The sequence below is a fragment of the Protobothrops mucrosquamatus genome, unplaced genomic scaffold, assembly GCF_001527695.2.
Source record: "Protobothrops mucrosquamatus isolate PMUCROS unplaced genomic scaffold, P.Mucros_1.0 scaffold1737, whole genome shotgun sequence".
Lineage (NCBI taxonomy): Eukaryota > Metazoa > Chordata > Lepidosauria > Squamata > Viperidae > Protobothrops > Protobothrops mucrosquamatus.
Genome location: NW_015387883.1, coordinates 23,449 through 42,299, shown reverse-complemented (window position 1 = coordinate 42,299; position 18,851 = coordinate 23,449). Strand labels below are relative to the sequence as shown.

At 44.9% G+C, this 18,851-nt stretch overlaps 2 protein-coding genes across 3 annotated transcripts in view; both read right to left on the bottom strand.

The window, feature by feature from the left end:
* Nucleotides 1-1,885: 1,885 nt before the first annotated feature.
* EIF1AD (eukaryotic translation initiation factor 1A domain containing) lies at nucleotides 1,886-7,835 on the bottom strand. 2 transcript variants are annotated; one of them, XM_015822996.2, is made up of 7 exons: nucleotides 7,770-7,835; nucleotides 6,926-7,017; nucleotides 5,996-6,158; nucleotides 5,500-5,608; nucleotides 3,537-3,645; nucleotides 3,047-3,100; nucleotides 1,886-2,166 (listed from the first exon to the last, which is right to left on the bottom strand). In XM_015822996.2, exons 3-7 carry the CDS (start codon nucleotides 6,080-6,082, stop codon nucleotides 2,022-2,024), a joined length of 504 nt encoding a protein of 167 aa, XP_015678482.1. In that variant the 5' UTR covers nucleotides 6,083-6,158; nucleotides 6,926-7,017; nucleotides 7,770-7,835; the 3' UTR covers nucleotides 1,886-2,021. The 2 variants fall into 2 exon arrangements, with proteins under 2 accessions (XP_015678482.1, XP_015678480.1); XM_015822994.1 differs by having other exon boundaries at nucleotides 1,887-2,169.
* A 3,569-nt stretch (nucleotides 7,836-11,404) lies between these two features.
* LOC107293806 (cathepsin F-like) overlaps nucleotides 11,405-18,851 on the bottom strand; it is a 28,350-nt gene continuing 20,903 nt past the window's right edge. The window contains exons 7-12 of the mRNA XM_015822989.1: nucleotides 18,700-18,780; nucleotides 14,426-14,545; nucleotides 13,855-13,919; nucleotides 12,950-13,040; nucleotides 12,031-12,089; nucleotides 11,405-11,532 (exon numbers count right to left, since the gene is read on the bottom strand). Of these exons, the coding sequence (XP_015678475.1) occupies nucleotides 11,458-11,532; nucleotides 12,031-12,089; nucleotides 12,950-13,040; nucleotides 13,855-13,919; nucleotides 14,426-14,545; nucleotides 18,700-18,780 (491 nt within the window). The 3' untranslated portion in view covers nucleotides 11,405-11,457. The remainder of the gene's footprint in view (nucleotides 11,533-12,030; nucleotides 12,090-12,949; nucleotides 13,041-13,854; nucleotides 13,920-14,425; nucleotides 14,546-18,699; nucleotides 18,781-18,851) is intronic.

Below are 18,851 nucleotides of genomic sequence, written 5' to 3'. Positions count from 1 at the left end.
ACTGCAGCTTTTTCTTCAGCCTGGCTTCCAGTGGCTGCTTGGTTGGAGGGATCAGTTACCCAATTCCATGGCTGGGCTCAGTGAATAAACTGATTCCCCTAACTGTGAGTTAGCATTATGCAAACACATCCAATCGTGTTTCAAAGATGCGTCATTCCACATTAAATGGATTTATATATAGTAGAGTATGGGAATGTGGGGTCCTCGGTGCTCTCCGAGCTTGGTGGTTTTCTTGCAGACGTTTCATTACCCAATTAGGTAACGCCATCAGTGCTAGGAATGGATAATGAAACTTCTGCAGGAAAAAGTTCACAGAGCACCAAGGAGCCCCCAGTTCAGCCCTGAGCTATAAATCTTCTCTTCTAATATTATAAGGAATTCTAGTGCTAGAAATGTCAGGAAAATTATTCTACTGTTCAGAAACACTTGGAGAAAAAAGGGTGAAACAAACCACGGCTGCCATTTGTAACTTTTTATAGCTGGGTCCTCGTGTCTGTTCATCAAGCTACAGGTACCACAATAGCAAGCCAGAATTTTTGTTGCTAAGCAAGGCAGTGAAGTGAGAGGCACCTGAATTTATATCTTTTTTTTGCCACAGATGAGTGAATCCCTCTTGTTCTTAAGGAATCACGTGGTTGTTAAGCGGATCCAGCTTTCTTTGCTTGTCAGAAGCTGGTTGGGAAGGTTGCAAATGTGGGTCACGTGACTCCATTGTTAAATGCCTGCCTGCCAAGCGCCTGCAACAGTTGTAAGTGCAAGGGTCAGTCGTAAGTCACTTTTTTCAGTGCTGTTGTAACTTTGAGCAGTCACTAAATGAATGCTTAAGGCAAGGAACTTTTACTGGTGGTCCTTGACTTACAGCAGTTCATTTAGTGATCAAAAGTCACAATGAAACTAAAAAAAGTGACTTATGACCAGTTTTCACAAGACCGTTGCAGCGTCCCCAGGGTCACGTGATCAATATTCAGCCCCTTGGCAACTGACTCACATTTATGACGGTTGCAGCATCCCCGGGGTCATTTTGTGACTTTTGCGACCTTCTGACAAGCAAACTCTGTGGGGAAGCCAGATTCACTTAACAACCGTGTTACTAATTTAAGAATTGCAACGATTCACTTAACAAATGTGACGAGAAAAAAATCATAAAATGGGGCAAAACTCACTTAGCAAATTTCTCATTTAGCAACATAAATTTTGGGCCCAATTGGGGTCGTACATTGAGGACTGCCTGTTCTTTCATTTTCCAATTTATTTATTTTTAAATAGAAAACGTATTCATGCAGCTCAATGATGCCAGGATTGAAGTGCGTAATCCCAGGACTAACCAAAGCGACGGCATTTCCCCTTTTGTAAACTGGGGAGATTTCATGTCTGTTCCCACAAAACGGCTGAATAAAGTCACAGATTCAACACTCGCTGCATTTGGAGGACGCTTTTATTAAACAAAGGCAAGAGAAACGGAGCGAATTAAGAGTAGGGGCCAGGTGCCCACAGAGGGAAGCCAATGCGCTGAACGAGGAACAGCTTCCTCCTTAATCTGCAGCAGGTTAGGGATGTTCACACAGCCGCCTCCAGCACTTCAAATGGAAGCATTCAAACCCCAAACAGGAAAACAGCTGCCCAAAACTGGCCCCAAGAGTAAAAAAATTCAGGGCAGAGTAACCCATTCTCAAAACCCTGAGAAGGAAAAAGCAAAAACAACCAGAGAATTTCAACTACAGCCCTTCTGATGATAATGTCGTCTCACCAGAGAACTCCAGTCGTCCTTTGGGAAGCTGAGTTGGGGCTCCTGAACCCCTAAAGCGGGGGTCCCCAAACGGGGCAACTTGAAGACTTGTGGTCTCCCAGAATTCCCCAGCCAGCCATGGACCGCCATGGAGTCCACAAGTCTTCAGCCACATTGGGAGACCCCTGCCCTAAAGAGACCACATCTAGTAGTCCACGCTCACTTTGGCTGAGATCCGAGCCACATTCCTTCTGGGTTAGACCAGGATGTCAGGCTGGCTTGATCTGCTCTGTTGTTATTTTTCTTCTTCCTCCGAGTCGCTGCTCTCCTCGCTCTCCATAAAGTCGTAGGTTATTCGGTTTGTGTTCACAAACAAGTCAGTGTCATCATCTTCAGAATCCTGTTCCCCAGAAGACTGAGGGGTGCTTTCTAACCCCTCTCTACTAGAAAGATTTAAAAAAAGGTTCTTGGGGGGGGGGAAAGCTTCAAACATTCAATTTTAATTATTTCTATCACATTTTTAACTGAGCTAAATTGCATCAAATTATAATTCAGGCAAAAGAGTTTAAATGTTTGATTTTAAAGCCAACGATATTAACAATCATTTTAGCCATCTGGTGTATTGTTTTTAAGATTTAATAACTTTAAGAGCAAAAGCTAGTTAAAACAGACAACCTTCTGCCAAATTTTCCCCACAGCTTAGGCAATGGAGGGCAAAGAGAAATGGCAGGATTGGTAAAACTACTTTAGATTACGATTAATATTATAATAAGATAATAATCAGAAATCCACCAATGGAGGTTTAGAGCTTTTAAACAATTGGGCATCAACATTTGAAATAAAACTTGTTATTGCTTCATTGTTTTAAATGCCAAGATCATCACCTGAAGTGACTTTTTTCAAAATCTTAACATAAAATATTGATAATAATTTTCAGCAATTTCTTCCCTTCTGGGCAAGTGCTTTTGAAAAGCCATTCCCACAGGTGTCCAGGTCTCCCATTTTATTTATTGGAATTTTTATCCTGCCTTTATTACTTTACAAGCAACAGAAGGCAGTGAACATACATTCCTTCCTCCTATTTTCCCCATAACAACAGCCCTGTAAGGTAGGTTGGGCTGAGACTGGCCCAAAGTCACCAAGTTGGTTTTCATGCCTAAGGCAAGATTAGAGCTCACCAACTCCCAGCGAATGGCCCAAAGTCACCTAGCTGGCTTCCGTGCCTACGGTGGGACTAGAACTCACTGTCTCCTAGTTTCTAGACCACCATCTTAACCACTGCCCCTGACTAGCTCTCATCCCCATCTTGTCCACCTTTACCTTTCTTTAGTATTGCTTCGAGTTCCTTTTACGTCCCCCAAGAAAGCATCAGGCCTGCAAGGGGGAAAACGAGAAAGAACGTCAACATCATGTTGTAGGATAGTTTGTAAAAATTATTTCACCCTTCAGAATTTCCATGTCCCGAACTGAGACGCTGTGGTGAAAACCCTTTATACTCTTTTTTTAAGGTTTCCTGCTTAAGCAGGGAGCTGGACTAGAAGACCTCCAAGGTCCCCTTCTACTCCGTTTATTCTGTTCCGTTCCTTGATAAAATCGATTAGGAAAGTATATTCGGTCAAACAAAGCAGCTTCTTCTGCTAAATCAAAGATGCTGTAAGGAAAATGGGCACATACTGTAAGCTATTTCCTCTCCTTCCCTCCGGAACACACCGCTCTCTCGCTCGCTATTTCTTTATTTTTATTAAATCGATATGTTGCCCATCTCCTCCATAAGGCAAATCTGGACAACTTGCAAAGCATAGATACCCACCAATATCCTTCCTTCTTAAGGTACCGAACGTGGTCCTTGTAGAGGACAAAACTGATTTCTGCTTTCACTTTCTCGCCTTCTTCGATGGGATCAACCAGTAAGAAATCTCCTGAAGTTTGAAGGAGAGGGGAAAATGGACTTAATACACCTAACTGAGGAACAATTTTACCTGTTTTTTGGGGGGGAAAGATAGATTGGCTTTGGAGATTGGACTGATTGTATTCATTCAATCAGCAACTGATAAGAGATGGTATAAAGAAACAAATGTCGATATTTGATCTGAGACCAATTAAGATAATATTTGGGATGATTTGGGATTGAAGTCATGATAAATTTTCTCCGAGTTGATTATAATAACAGTTAACAGAGGGTTTTGGAATTTCAGTCTTGTCTTTCTCTTATTTTTGTTCACAATTGTTATTACCTTTATATAATATGTTCATTATTATTGTTTCTTCTGTTAACTATTTTGTTATTAATATAATTATGCATAATTATGCCTGTTTCACAAGTGGTGGAAAACTAGCATTGCTGTTGTCATGGTTCCAATAGATGAAACCCATCAAAAGAAATGCAAGGCAAGAATTCTTCCTTAAAGAACATTTTATTCAGGAAACAAAGTATCGGCACTACATAGTTGAACCCAAAACTAATTTCCCTTTCCCCCATACAAAGTAACAAATTGCAACTCCCACCCCAACACCTTCTCCAATTAGCCTGAAACGTGGGCTCCCTCTCCAGCCCCCCAAAACGTTATCAATTCGTCCTTGGGTTCCCACAAAGCTGAGTTCAAGCATTCATCCCAACCCCCCTTCTGCACCTGATCTCTAAATAGAAGGAAAAGCATGTTAAAAGCAAAAAGAGAAAATGGCTGCGATTTTCATCAGTTGCCAGAGCGGGAACATCCAATGTTTACAGCGTTGACAGCTGTATTTAATAATAATAATAATAATAATAATAATAATAATAATAATAATAATAATAAAGTTGGAAGGGACCTTGGAGGTCATCGAGTCCAACCCCCTGCTCAGGCAGGAAACCCGGCCTAGACCATTTCGGACAGATGGCTGTCCAGTCTCTTCTTAAAAACTTCCAGTGTTGGCGCAATCACAACTTCTGGAGGCAGGTTGTTCCACTGATTAATTGTTCTAACTGTCAGGAAGTTTCTCCTTAGTTCTAGGTTGCTTCTCTCTTTGGTTAGGTTTACATCCGTTGCTTCTTGTCCTGCCTTCAGGCGCTTTGGAGAATAGCTTGACTCCCTCTTCTTTGGGGCAGCCCCTGAGATACTGGATCATTGCTATCATGTCCCCCCTCGTCCTTCTCTTCATTAAACTAGACATACCCAATTCCAGCAGCCTTTCCTTATATGTTTTAGCTTCCAGTCCCCTAATCATCTTTGTTGCTCTTCTCTGTACTCTTTCTAGAGTCTCAACATCTTTTTTACATCGTGGTGACCAAAACTGGATGCAGTATTCCAAGTGTGGCCTTACCAAGGCCTTGTAAAGTGGTATTAATACTTCACCTGATCTTGATTCTATCCCTCTGTTAATGCAGCGTATATGTCAGGGGTAGGCAACCTTGGCTCTTTTATGATTCATGGACTTCAACTCCCAGAATTCCTGATTCTGGGAGTTGAAGTCCATGAATCATAAAAGAGCCAAGGTTGCCTACCCCTGGTATATGTATTAGTTTTTTCTTTAAGACACTTTTTTAACACACTTCTTTTTAAATGTTTTTTGTTTGTTTTTATTCTTTTGCCCTTTTAAAAATATTTTGGCATTCTGTATTTTAACTTCTTTGAATACACTAAAAAATTTCCACGCACTCAAAAAAAAAAGAAATCTCCTGGAGGGAGGGAGGAAGGGAGGGAGGGAGGGAAAGATAGACAACTGTGATAGGGGGAAGAGGGAAAAGAAGAGGTCCGTTTTCCCCCTTGCAAATGCAAGGACCCCTGGCCACTCACCTCTCTTGATCCAAATGTTCTTACGGAACTTGGTGGGCATGCTGACCAGGAACCGCGTCCTCTCAGGGGTCTCCACTTCATGGAGGTTGTTTCCTGGGGTCCCCAGCACCTGGAGGAGCAGAGCAAAGTTGCCGGTAAGAACTCGGCCTGTTTTCTGGCTAAATCTGAAATTGGTCTCTGTTCACACGGCACACTGAGCTACCAGCTAGACCAGTGATAGTGAAGTTATGACACGTGTGTCAAGATGGACATGCCACTCAACAACACCAGACCACAACTATTCTTGAAAGCACACCCAATTCTCACACAATTTTTAGAGGCTGTGGGAGAATGTAGTGTGCTCTTGCGCAGCCTCTAGACCAGACATGTCAAACTCGCGATGTCATGTGACGTCGCACGACGTATCGGAACTTTTTCCCCGTTGCTGGCTGCTCTAGACGCTGGAGGTCCACATAAACCTCGATTCAGGCTAATTAATTAAGTTAACCAGTCTTACCCGGACAATCTGCTGTCTCTCTGAAGGAACCACATATTCCTCTAACACTTCTTTGACCACATGTTTGCGCTTGGTCGCCTGGGACATGATGCTCTGTTAACCACTGTAAACGGTTTCTGTGCTGAGATGAATTGCTTCCAGGATGCGTCCACAATGTTGAATGCTGCAAAAAGCCATTAAAAATTGACTCTCAAAATGGAGAAAGCAAACAGCTTTGGACACTTAACCTGCAGAGAGCCTACTACCCAAACTGGGCAGGAAAGGCCAGGGGAAAAAATCAATGTGCTTTAATTAAACTAAAATCAAATTCAATGGCAGTTACGTAATATTGTGTTCCATTTTTTCAAAATAATATCTAAGTTGATGGTAAATTTTAGACCTGCCCCTCAGGCTCCACCCAATATTCTCAGTTGTTTCTCTGGAGCTTAGAATAAGGCGCACTACTCTCTATCTGTTAGGCACAAAGAATCAGGATCACACGTTAAGTTGTAAAAAGATTTATTTAAGCCAATACATAAAAATTTAATAAAATAAAATACAGGTAGTCCTCGACTTATAACAGTTCATTTAGTGACTGTTCGAAGTTATAACAGCACTGAAAAAAATGACTTGGGACCATTTTTCACAATTATGACCATTGCAGGATCCCCAGGGTCACGTGATCAAAATTCAGACGCTTGGCAACTGACTCATATTTATGACGGCTGCAGCGTCCTGGGATCATATATTCCCCTTTTGCCACCTTCTGATAAGCAAAATCAATGGGGAAGCCAGATTCACTTAACAACTGTGGCAAGAAAGGTCGCAAAATGGGGCAAAACTCACTTAACAACTGTCTTGCTTAGCAATGGAAATTTTGGGCTCCATTTTAGTCATATGTCAAGGACTACCTGTAGATATTCCTTCAGTTTGTAGTTTCGAGAGACAGACCTGCTTCCAGGGCCAGCCAATGTTGCTGCAGATGGAAGAGTGTGGATCCAGTGCTGATTTCACTCCTTGGTTCATTCACACTTCTGAAGGAGCTGGGAGATGAGATTTTTAAAAGCCTTATTGTTAAGACATGTTATTCCCCTTAACCGTTGTTTTTAAAAAATCCCAATTCAGTATCTACGTTGATTCATTGCTCTGTTAATGCCATTTTCCACATTTTTGTACCATTTTTGCATAATCTAAGAGTACATGAATAAAAGCAACAAAGAATGAATTAACAAATGAATTGAACTGAATACTTTATTTGGCCAAGTGTGATTAGGCACACAAGGAATTTGTTTGCTACAAAAGAGTGTATATGGAAAACAATAACAATAATAAAAATAATAATGCCAATAAAATGGGCAGTAAGGAGGATAAGTAATAATAGTACAGCCACATTACATGAGTTACCAAATTAATAAAGAATAACGAATCAGCAAATAACAAATTAATCATTAGGTTAGGGTTAGAAGTTAACAATTTGTTAGAATTCGTTAACAAAGAATAACAATAAAGAAGGATAAGAACACGTGAAGAAGGCAAGCTCCCCTTCCTCACGGTCATGGGCACCCGAACTCTCCTAATAATCCGACCATCCTGACTCCAAACAGGCCACATCAAGTAGCAGCGAGTCCCGCAGGCACAGCGAAAGACCCCTTTCCCATATCCCGAGCCTGCCCTGGGCTTCCCCGGCTTCCAAGCCGGCTCACGGGCGGCCATCAGCCCTGCGGACCTCCACTCGCAATCCCCGTGAAAATGCACCCCCGCCCAGAGCCCCCCGGCCCGGCTCTGCCCACAATACCTGCTTAGGGATTATCAGCGCGCTTCGCCTCCGAAACAAGAGAAGCGTGACTTCCGGCTTCCGGTTCTGAGGGACCTACTTCCGGGTACAGCGGCCTAATCGATCCTGCCGGGCCGCAGGGCTGCAGGGCGAGTCGTTCCGCTTCGGGTGGAGTACGCCAGGGAGGCTAAGCCAGTTGCTAATACGTGTTGCTCGGGGTCTGAGTCGGGGGGAGTTGCAGTTACGGAGTGGTCCTTTCTGAGGTGGCTGGCCAGAGCCTCGGAGGCAGTATGTTTCTGGGCCATTTTAAGATGGCTGGACTTCCAACGCCCAGAATTCGCCAGCCAGCATACTTTAAGATGGGTGGACTTCAACTCCTAGAATTCCCCAGCCAGCTGTGGAATTGGTCTACATTCTTAAAGCATGTTGAGAAATATTGCCTTAAACTATAAACCACTAATTCCATTGATCCTTATCTAGCACCAATTGGCTTGAACTGTTAGTAGATCAGATTCTTATGCATAGGTTATGTGATAAAACTTAGTGCTTTGAACTCAACTCCTGTTCCTGGTTTCTTGCCCCCAACACAAGAGCTAACATCACCTGTCACTTGATTTGGATGTACATTATGTTCGCATCATATAGTCTAATAGCATAGAATAGAGCTGGAAGGGACTTTGGAGGTCTTCTAGTCCAGCCCCCCCCCCCCCCGGCTCAAGCAGGAGAACCTATACCATCTCAGACAAGTGACTGTCTAGTCTCTTAAAGATCTCCAGTGATGGAGCGCCCACGATTTCTGGAGGCCAGCTGTTCCACTGGTTGATTGTCCTTACAGTCAGGAAGTTTCTCCTTAATTTCAGGTTACTTCTCTCTTTGGTCAGTTTCCAACCATTGTTTCTTGTCCTGCCGTCTGGTGCTTGGGAGAATAGTTGACCCCCTCTTCTTTGTGGCAGCCCTCCAAATACTGGAACACTGCTATCATGTCTCCCCTATTTCTTCTTTTCTTTAGACTAGCCAAACCCAAGTCCTATAGCTGTTCTTGGTATGTTTTAGTCTCCAGGCCTTGGATCATCTTAGTTGCTCTTCTCTGATTTTTTTCCAATCTCTCAACATCTTTTTTGTGATATAGTGACCAAAATTGGCTGCAGTATTCCAGGTGTGGTCTCACTCGGGTTTTATAAAGTGGTACTAATACTTCGCGTGATCTTGATTCTATGCCTCTGTTTATGCAACCCAGGATTGTATTAAGCTTTTTTGGCTGCTGCTGCACACTGCTGGGTCATAGTCAAGTGATCGTCCACTAGGACTCCAAGGTAACAACTAATAACAACTAATAAATAGATTTGCTTTAATTGTATTTCAAAATGTGGAGCATTATTCTGAGTTTTAAAAAATCCCATAATTTATGGATGTTTAAAATGTTTGCATGTTTGTTCTCTTTTTCTTCTTCTTTTCATCTGTAGTATTTTGCTTGGTTCAACAAAGAAATCAAAATTAAAAGCCAAAAGACAACCCTGTGGATCTGAATCGTGCAAATTATAGCAAGGGTAACGATGGCTAAATCAAGATTCCACCGTCACAGCCCTTTTGGGGTGGTTCAGTGAGTGGAATGCATACATGTTTGTCAGTTGCCACTATGTCAGTTACTCTGGGGGCAAATGCTGGAGTCTCACTTAAGCCAGACTTAATGACCCTTGGAGATCCCATTAGGAAACAGCTAGAAGTGAGGACTGTTTTTTGGGAGAATCCTGCAGAGACCCAAAAGGAAAAAAAAACACCCATTGCTCTATTTACTTCTGTAACAGTATTCCCCATCTAAGTTTTCAAGCTTGCAATTCAAACAAGGGTGTGCTTGTGTACATGCTGGATTTTGCAAAGATTTGCTGCAGGGATGTGATGCCCACCACCCAAGAGGAAGGATCCCTCCCCCCAAGTCTTTTGAACCTCCCTCCAAATTTCTATTGCCGTGAACAGTGAAACACAAGTGTGTTGAGCCCAACCAATTTTAGATGACCTTAAAGAATCCTGTAAAGTGCATGTAAATTGTAATACTGCCAAAATTATTTTCCTGAGCAGGGGACTAAAAATATGAACTTGGGGACCTTTTGCAGCTCCCCAAACCTCTCGTTCTCCAACTTCTGCAAGGCAGCTCAGGAAACACCCCAGCACAACGCCAGGCACCCTGCAAACGCCTATACCTTTAGGCTCAGGAAACTACCCCATTTATGATTGTGGCTAACCCCAAAGGGAGAAGAACGTACGAGTGCCCAGAAAGGGAGAGAAAAAAAGCAGACTGGGTGTATTGATTCTTAAGAAACAGATATTTTTGTTACAAGTGCATTTTATTGGGTTTCAAGTCCAAGAAAATAATACTGATGCTCACTACTGACAAAGTCCCTAAAAAGGGCTCTCGCAAGGAGGAGGAATTTCTCAGAACATCCCTCTAATACAGAATTGTTTAAGTTAAATTACAAGAAGTCAGACCATACATTCAACTAGCACACGGTGGACACCTCTATACTTCTGGTAGAAGTTCTCAGTCAGGACTCTCCCCTGTAATTGACTGAGAACAAAATTTACTCTGCCCTCCATAACATATTACATCACCTTCCTGCATGGAAGCAGGCCTGTCATCTGAAAACTTAATGAAAAATAAACTGGTGAGGCTGGAGCTTTAAGGATCGGCTCCCTCTGAGTTCCAAATGGTTGCACTGATATAATATTTTTATGTATTTATTTAACAGATTTGCTTGCCACCCATTTCGCCTTGCAGGAACTCTATGTTTAGCTATGGGTAGCCCTCGACTTACAGTGATTTGTATGTCAACCACTCAAAGCACTGAAAAAAGTGTCTTACGTCGTAGCATCCCCATGGCCACGTGATCAAATTTTGGGTCCTTGGCATCCAGCAAATGTTCAACATGGTTGCCGCAACCCAGCGTCATGTGATCGCCATCTGCGACCTTCCAACCAGCAAAGTTAAGGGGGGGAAGCTGGATTGATTTAATGACCACGTGATTCATTTAACAACTATAGTGTTTTGCTTAACAGCCATGGGCAAAAAGCTAGTAAATTCAGGCATGACTCGCTTAACACTTGTCTAACTTAGCAACGAAAACTCAGTTCCCAATTGTGGTCGTTGAGGACTAGCTACATTTTCAATCCTGAGCTCAAACAATACACAGAACCATAATTGCCTGGTGGGTTTTGTACCCGCAAAAAAAATATTAATCAAAGTTAAAACAAAGCAAACTTAGGATCTTACAGGTCTGCAGCCCACAAGGAAAAAAATAATTGAAAAATGAGTTGGTGAAAGAGACAGAGGAAGTGAAAGGCTGATTCATGGAGAGGGGCAAATGCGTATTCCACACACACACACCGACAGGTACACAGTCACTCATTCTGGACCCGTAAGGTGATCCTAGTACGTGGGTGTCAAACTCGCCGCGTCACGTGATGTGTTGCGATATATCACAACTTTTTTTGCATTGCCGGAGCTGGGGTGGGCGCAGCCTCTGCATGATGCACCCGGCCGGTGGGCCGGCAGTTTGACACCCCTGTCCCGGTGGGATGAAGCTCCAGTTCTCTGGGCTGCTGCTTTCCATGGGGGGGGGGGGGGGGGGGGGGGGGGGGGGGGAGAGGCAAGTGCCAGTCTCTGCAAGGCCTGGTGGGACTCCTTGGCAGACGCTGCCCAGATGCCAGAAGGTGGCTAATTTATGACTGCGGAGCTGCACATGGTGTTCATGCCACAGGCATGGCTCCCACGGTACAAGTAGTAGTAGCCCTGTAGGAGAGAGGAGACAAGCAACTCAAAGCTCGGAAGGAGAAGTGGCGTACAGGTAGTCCTCGACCTATGACTGCAACTGAGCCAACCTTTTCATTGCTAAGCAAATCAGTTGTCAAGTGAGTTTTGTCCCACTTTACAACCTTTCTTGCCACAGCTGTTAAGTGAAGCATTGCGGTTGTTACGTTAAGTGACTCCGGCTTCCCCATTGACTTTGCTTGCCAGAAGGTCATAAAGGGGGATCAGGTGACCCTGGGACACGGCGACCGTCATAAATACAAACCAGTTGCCAAGCACCTGAATTTTGATCACGTAACCATGGGGATGCCGCAACGGTCATAAGTGTGAAAAAACGGTCATAAATTACTTTTTCCAGTGCTGTTGTAACTTTGAACAGTCACTAAATGAACTGTTGTAAGTTGAGCACTGCCTGTAATAGCCCACTGGAGGAGCCCCTCCTCCCACCCTTCTCCCCACTGATCAGGGTCCCAGCCATACCTTCTCTCCCCAGTCTCCGCCCCAGCTGTTCTTGATCGCCCAGAAGGGAATTTGGCCACCTGTGGGAAGGAGACACAATGGTCACGAAATGGCCCTGCATGCTATTCGCTTCCAGGGAACGACTCAGAGAAGAAAGCAGAGCAGGCTCTCAGGAAACAGCTGATCACAACTCCCATGATCCCCAGCTGGGCCAAATGGAGTTGTGTGAAGGAGAAATCCCATCAGAATTCAGCGTGTTGGACTGGACAGTGTTTCTTAACCTTGGCAACTTTAAGAGGGGTGGACTTCAACTCCCAAATTCCCCATGAAGCATGGCTGGCTGGGGAATTCTGGGAGGGGAAGTCCAGCCCTCTTAAAGTTGCCAGCATTGTGAAACACTGAATCAAAGAGATCCTACTGCGAAAGTGAGTCTTGGCTTTTAGTTCTGATGGACGGATTTCCTACGGTGCTTTGCAGATTAGCTGAAATACGTTCAGGGTGAAAAGAGTCTCCTCCATATTGAATGCAGAGTCAAAAGTGACCGTGTGAAAGGAATCAGCTTCTGTTCAGGAGCATTCATGCTCCAAAAATAAACTCACATGTTTAAAAATCAAAATGTTAACCTATTCTAGGCTTCCAACTGTTGGGGGAAGGAGAGGAAGGGCTGCTTTTGTTTTTCCACCCTGGAATGAAATGTGTTTGCCTCTTTTGTTCAGGTCTACCAGCTCCAATCCAGCTTGTGCAGCCCTCCGAAGCAGGATGATGCTCATTTCCAAAGTGATGGCCCAGTTCTGCCATCCCAGGGAACAGAGTCAAAAGCACATAGAAGGAGTTACAAAAAAGGAGATTCGGAAAGAAAAAACCCAGAATAAAGAACCAGAAATCAAGACACACTCACAGACATCCCACAAGATTTTCTCGACACAAAACAGCCACTCACGTGTGCCATAGCCCACCAAAAGGACCGCGTGGTCGATCATCCAGGGATTACAGAGCACGAAGAAGGGGTGGGAAACGCCTTTGCGGTAGAACTGGAGAAAGAGAGAAGAAAACTTAAATGTAATTATGGCAAACAGACTTGGAAGGAACCTCAGAGGTTTTCTAGTCTAACCCCCTACCCAAGCAGGAAACTCTGTAACATTTCAGACAAATGGCTGTCCAGTCTCTTCTTAAAAACCTCCAGTGATGGAGCACCCACAACTTCTGAAGGCAAAGCTGTCCCACTGGTTAATTGTTCTCACTATCAAGAAATTTCTTAGTTCTAGGGTTGCTCCTCTCCTTGATTAGTTTCCATCTGTTGCTGCTTCTCCTGCCTTCTGGTGCTTTGGAGAATAGGTTGATGACCCCCCCCCCTTTCTCTGTGGCAACCCCTCAAATACTGGAATGCTGGTCTTTCTTTTCTCTAGATTTGCCATGCCCAATTCCTGCAACCGTTCTTCGTATGTTTTAGCCTCCGGTCCCCTAATTATCTTTGTTGCTCTTCTTTGCACTCTTTCCAGAGTCTCAACATCTTTCTTATATTATGGTGACCAGAACTGGATGCAGTTATTCTAAGTGTGGCCTCACCAAGGCCGTATAAAGTGGTACGGCTGTTTCCATCCGTTGCTTCTTGTCCTGCCTTCAGGTGCTTTGGAGAATAGGTGGACCCCCCCCCCTCTTCTCCGTGGCAGCCCCTCCAATATTGGAAGGCTGCTATGTCTCCCCTAATCCTTCTTTTCATTAAACTAGACATACCCAGTTCCTGCAACCGTTCTTTGTATGTTTTAGCCTTCAGCCCCCCGAGTACCTTAGCTGCTCTTCCCTGCCCTCTTTCCAGAACCTCCACCTCTTTCGTGAGTCTCTCACCTGCATAGCAAAGGCGTTCAGAGCAATGGAGATGGGACCGTTCTTGGCCAGCCAGGCTGCAATCTCTGTCCAAGGAGAGAGGAGCACAGGTAAGGGGGGGGGCACCTGGCCCAAGGAAGGGGTGCTGCCTGAGGTCCCACCCTTCCACCCCCCAAAAGAAAATTTCTCACGCATCATTCATTTCAAGTGAAAACTCCTGACAAGTGTAGATATACATGCACTGCAGGAGTTACTACATCATCATATAAGGTAGTCCTCGAGTTATGACTATTATTGTGCATGGAATTACAGTTATAAGTTATTGCGGTCATACGTTGTTAAGGCAATCTTTTCCTTCTCTTTCCTTTCATCTTTTGTTTCCTTTCCTTTTCCTTTTCCTCTTACATTTTCTTTCCTCTTTCTTTTCTTTCCTTCCCTTCCTCTCTTTTCTTTCCTTTTTTTTTCTTCCTCCCTCCCTCCCTTTATTCCTTTTTCCTTTTGTCTTTTGATTTCTGTTCTCTTTACTTCCTTCTTCCTTTGCAAGCAACCCCCTTCCTAGAGGCCAACTGAGCCGAAGTCACGGAATGCCCACCGCTCTCGTCCTGGGAGACGCCCAGGCTGCTGTTGATGTAAGCAGCCACTTTCTGCCTGGAGAAGCCGCAGTTCTGCTCGAAACCTTGGTAGCTGTAATCCCCCTCGGTCTCCAGGCCACCTGGAAAAATGGAAGGCAGAAACCTCATCCAAGGAAGGTTCCAGAAGGAACTTGGGAAAATCAGAAGGGAAACAGAGACTCCGGTTGGGAAAATCAAAGGAGACTTTAGAGCAGGGGTAGTCAACCTTGGCTCTTTTATGACTCGTGGACTTCAATTCCCAGAATTCCTGAGCCAGCTTAGCTGGCTCAGGAATTCTGGGAGTTGAAGTCCACGAGTCATAAAAGAGCCAAGGTTGACTACCCCTGCTTTAGAGCCATGTTGAAAGCAGAAGAAAAATCCTTCGGTTATTGTTAGGAAAACTAAGACTCAATGACTGGAACAGCCTCCGGTCTTGGATCCAGCTTCCAAAGGTTGTCGGGCAATTCTTATTTTTAACTCTCAGGAGAAAAAAATAGTGCAATACACTAGAATACAGGCAGTCCTCGGCTTACAACAGTTCAAAATTACAACGGCACTGAAAAAATGACCGTTTTTCACACAACCATTGCAGCATCCCCAGGGTCACGTGATCAGAATTGAGATGCTTGGCAACTGGCGTGTACTTATGACGGTTGCAGTATCCTGGGGGCCACCTGATCCCCTTTTGCGACCTTCTGACCAGAAAAGTCAACGGGGGAAGCCGGATCCACCTAGCAACCGTGTGAGTAACTTAATAACTGCAGTGATTCACTCAACAAATGTGGCAAGAAAGACTATAAAATGGGGCAAAATTCACTTAACAAATGTCTCACTTAGCAACAGGAATTTTGGGCTCAATTGTGGCCGTAAGTTGAGGACTACCTATACTGTAGTCCTGTTAACAAATGAATCAGGCCTTTTTGAAATCTAGTTCAGCTATGACAGGTGGCCCTTGACTTACACTCGTTCCTTTAGAGACCATTCGAAGTTACAACAGGGTGACAAAGGTCATTTATGACCAGTCCTCATGCTTACAACCATTGCAGCATCCCCAGGGTCACGTGATCAAAATTCAGGCACTTGGCAACCCGCATCTGTTTATGACGGTCGCAGCATCCCAGGGTCACATGATCACCATTTGTGACCTTCCCAGACAGCTTCTGACAAGCAAATTCAACAGGGGAAGATGGATTTGCTTAATGACCGTGTGATTCACTTAACAACTGCAGTGATTCACTAAACAACCAGGCAAAAAGGTTGTAAAATCAGGCACAACTCACTGAACAACCACCTTACTTAGCAACAGAAATTCTGGTTGCAAAACGAGGACTACCTTTACTCAGCCCCTCTTAACTCTGACCTCCCAGCTTTGAAGAGGGCAGCCCAGGTGGGGCTGCTCTCCACAGGCGCAAAGCAGATTTTTGCTTGAAACAACGACAAATAGCAGAAGCTTCAGAAGCCGATGGCCTCAACATCACCCGTCCAGGACTGCTTGCTCAGCAAAACACCACACAAAAGAGCAATTCACTTCTCCGAGTTGCTCTCTGCACAGAAAGCCTGTTTTCTGTTTAAAAAGTCCAGGCTGAAGCAAAGACCAATTAGCCTCTTCCTCCTCCTCCTCCTCCTCCTCCTCCTGCTGTCCTAAAACCTCCCTCCCGAATAGAACAGAACAGAACAGAATAAAATATGGAATGGAATAGAATAGAAAATACGGAATGGAATGGAATGGAATGGAATAGAATAGAATAGAATAGAATAGAATAGAACAGTGGTGGCGAACCTATGGCATGCGTGCCAGAGGTGGCACCCAGAGCCCTCTCTGTGGGCACACACGCCATGCCCCAGAGATGGCAACCGTCCCTCTTCAACCAGCCGCCCACGAACTCGCCGAGGTCCCACATGGCCAGATGCATCCCAGCACCCATGCGCGCGCCGGTCTCTGTGTGCAGCGGCCGATGGTGTCAGGCAGCAGCCACCCCAGCTCCTGCCTCACCATGCCCTGTGATAATGGCACCCCCGCCCTGCCTCGCCTTGCCTTGCCTCCCCCCACAGGACGAGGCTCCTGCCCACCGCCCCAACTGCCAGAGACTCCCTGGATCTCCCCCAACCCTGCCCAGCCCCCACAGACGTCCCTCCCCACGAGCAACATTGAGGTGGTCACACCCACCCAATCTGCCATGACCACAACCACAACCACCCAGTGGGCCTCACCCACCTGGCACCCGGCGATAAATAAGTGGGTTTTGGGCACTCGGTCTCTAAAAGGTTTGCCATCACTGGAATAGAATCTGGAAGGGACCTTGGAGGTCTTCTAGTCCAGGGCTTTTCAACCTTTTCACAGATTGTACCACTTTTAGGACATGACAATATTTGAGTACCACTAGTGCTTATAGCAAGGTGTCAAAAACTTGATGACTAAAAAAAGGGGGGGGGATTTGGGGTTTTACTGATTAGATTCATTTGTTGTTATAGAAATGGAAAAGTAAAAAGTTGAGGTTCAATGTTAATGCTTCCTTCTACTGCAACAGAAGAAGTCTGTTCTTTTTCCCTTCTCCTCCTCACTTTCCCCCCCTTTTTCCTCCCCACTGTCTCCTACTATTTGCTTTTGTATTTTTGTATTTTACTCTATAATCAAATAAAATATTACAAACTGTAGGAAAAAAGTACCAGTTTTAATTTCTTGGGTGGCTGTTGCTTTGCTGAATCACTTTCCCTTTGCACTGACAAATGTATGATGAATTTATCCATGTTTATTAATATGCATCACCACCAGCTAGCTCAGAGGTCTTCAAACTTTTAAGACTCGTGGACTTCAACTCACAGAATTCCTCAGCCATCATGGCTGGATGAGGAATTCTGGGAGTTGAAGTCCACAGGTCTTAAAGTTGCTAAGTTTGTAGACCCCTGAGCTAGCTGGTCAGTCCTTCTTCCTCTCTCCCTTCTGAGCTCTTTCCACAGTGTAGTAAGAATGCACTCCCCCCCCCCAAATCCCTTCCCTGTACCTTTAAAGACACAGGAATCAAGTGCAAAGCAAGAAAGGCTCACAAAATAAAGAAACAGGTAAACTCTGGGTTTTTTTTCTTTTCTTTAAGCTGCCTCAGGCACAATGTTGCAACGGAGACTGAAAGGCTTTAGCCTTAAATGAAGCCTGTTTACCTTCAAAGAAAACTTTCTAAAAGCCACAGACAGACTCAAGATAAGGGAGTAAAACTAATTACATTTGTTTAAAGGGATTAAACCTACAGAAGTCAACACTTTGGACTCATTGCTGGCCTAAAATACAGACTAAAATATTCCAATAACCAAAGCACACAAAGGGAGCCTCTGAATTACAAAACGCTGTAAAAACTGTACAAAAATCCTTATGGTAACCCAATCAAGCTGCCAGCTGATCCAGAACTAAATAAACCCACCTCCTTTCCGACATGCCGGCTGATTGCATTCTCCTGCCTGGAGAAGACGAACCCGGGGACCTTCCAGCAACAGCTGCTGCTTCTTCTCTGTCCCTGTTTCCTCCCTGCCTGCTGAGCTCTCCTCCTCTTTCCCTGTTGTCTTTTTTTTCCCTTTCCCACCCAAACCACGCCGAGCCCAGACAGTCCTGCAGCTGCAGCTGCCCCTCCCTCAGGCTTGGGTAGCTTCGGTTCATTCCCCTCCCCTGCTACACTTGGCTAGCAGTCATGTACCACCTGCCACGGTGGCAAAGTACCACAGGTGATACACGTACCACCGGTTGAAAAGCCCTGCTGCTCAAGCAGGAGAACTGATGATGTTACCTAGTTGAGTCATGAAACGTCTGCAAGAAAATCACAAAAGCTCAGAGCACCAAGGATCCTCCAGTCCCAGTCGCAGTCCTCCTCCTGCTGTCCTAAAACTCAACTTCCTTCTAGCACTGATGTTACCTACTTGGGTCATGAAACATCTGCAAGAAAACCACCAGGCTCAGAGAACACCAAGGACCCCACAGCCTCCTCCTTCTCCACCTCCTCCTGTCCTAAAACCCAACTTCCTTCTAGCACTGATGATGTTACCTAGCTGGGTCATGAAACATCTGCAAGAAAACAACAAAGCTCAGAGAGCACCAAGGACCCCACAGTCTCCTCCTCCTCCTCTTCCCTTCCTCCTCCCACCAAGGACCCCACAAGCCTTCAAACCCTTCTTCTCTGTAGACACGGCGAGACTGACAAAGTGCCACCTTCCCCAAAACAGGTCCAGCTTCATCTTGCAAGAAACATAGTTTGACCCCTTGCAGACTTACCCAACTTCTCAATAGCCTCGTAAGCATTCGAAGGCAGGCCACCTCCACAGGCTTTGTCGATAACATCACAGTCTACCAGCTCTGTAGAGGGAGAAGGTAGGATGAAGGTCAACTGGATGCTGGAGATGAGTGCAGGCACATGTTTAAGTTCA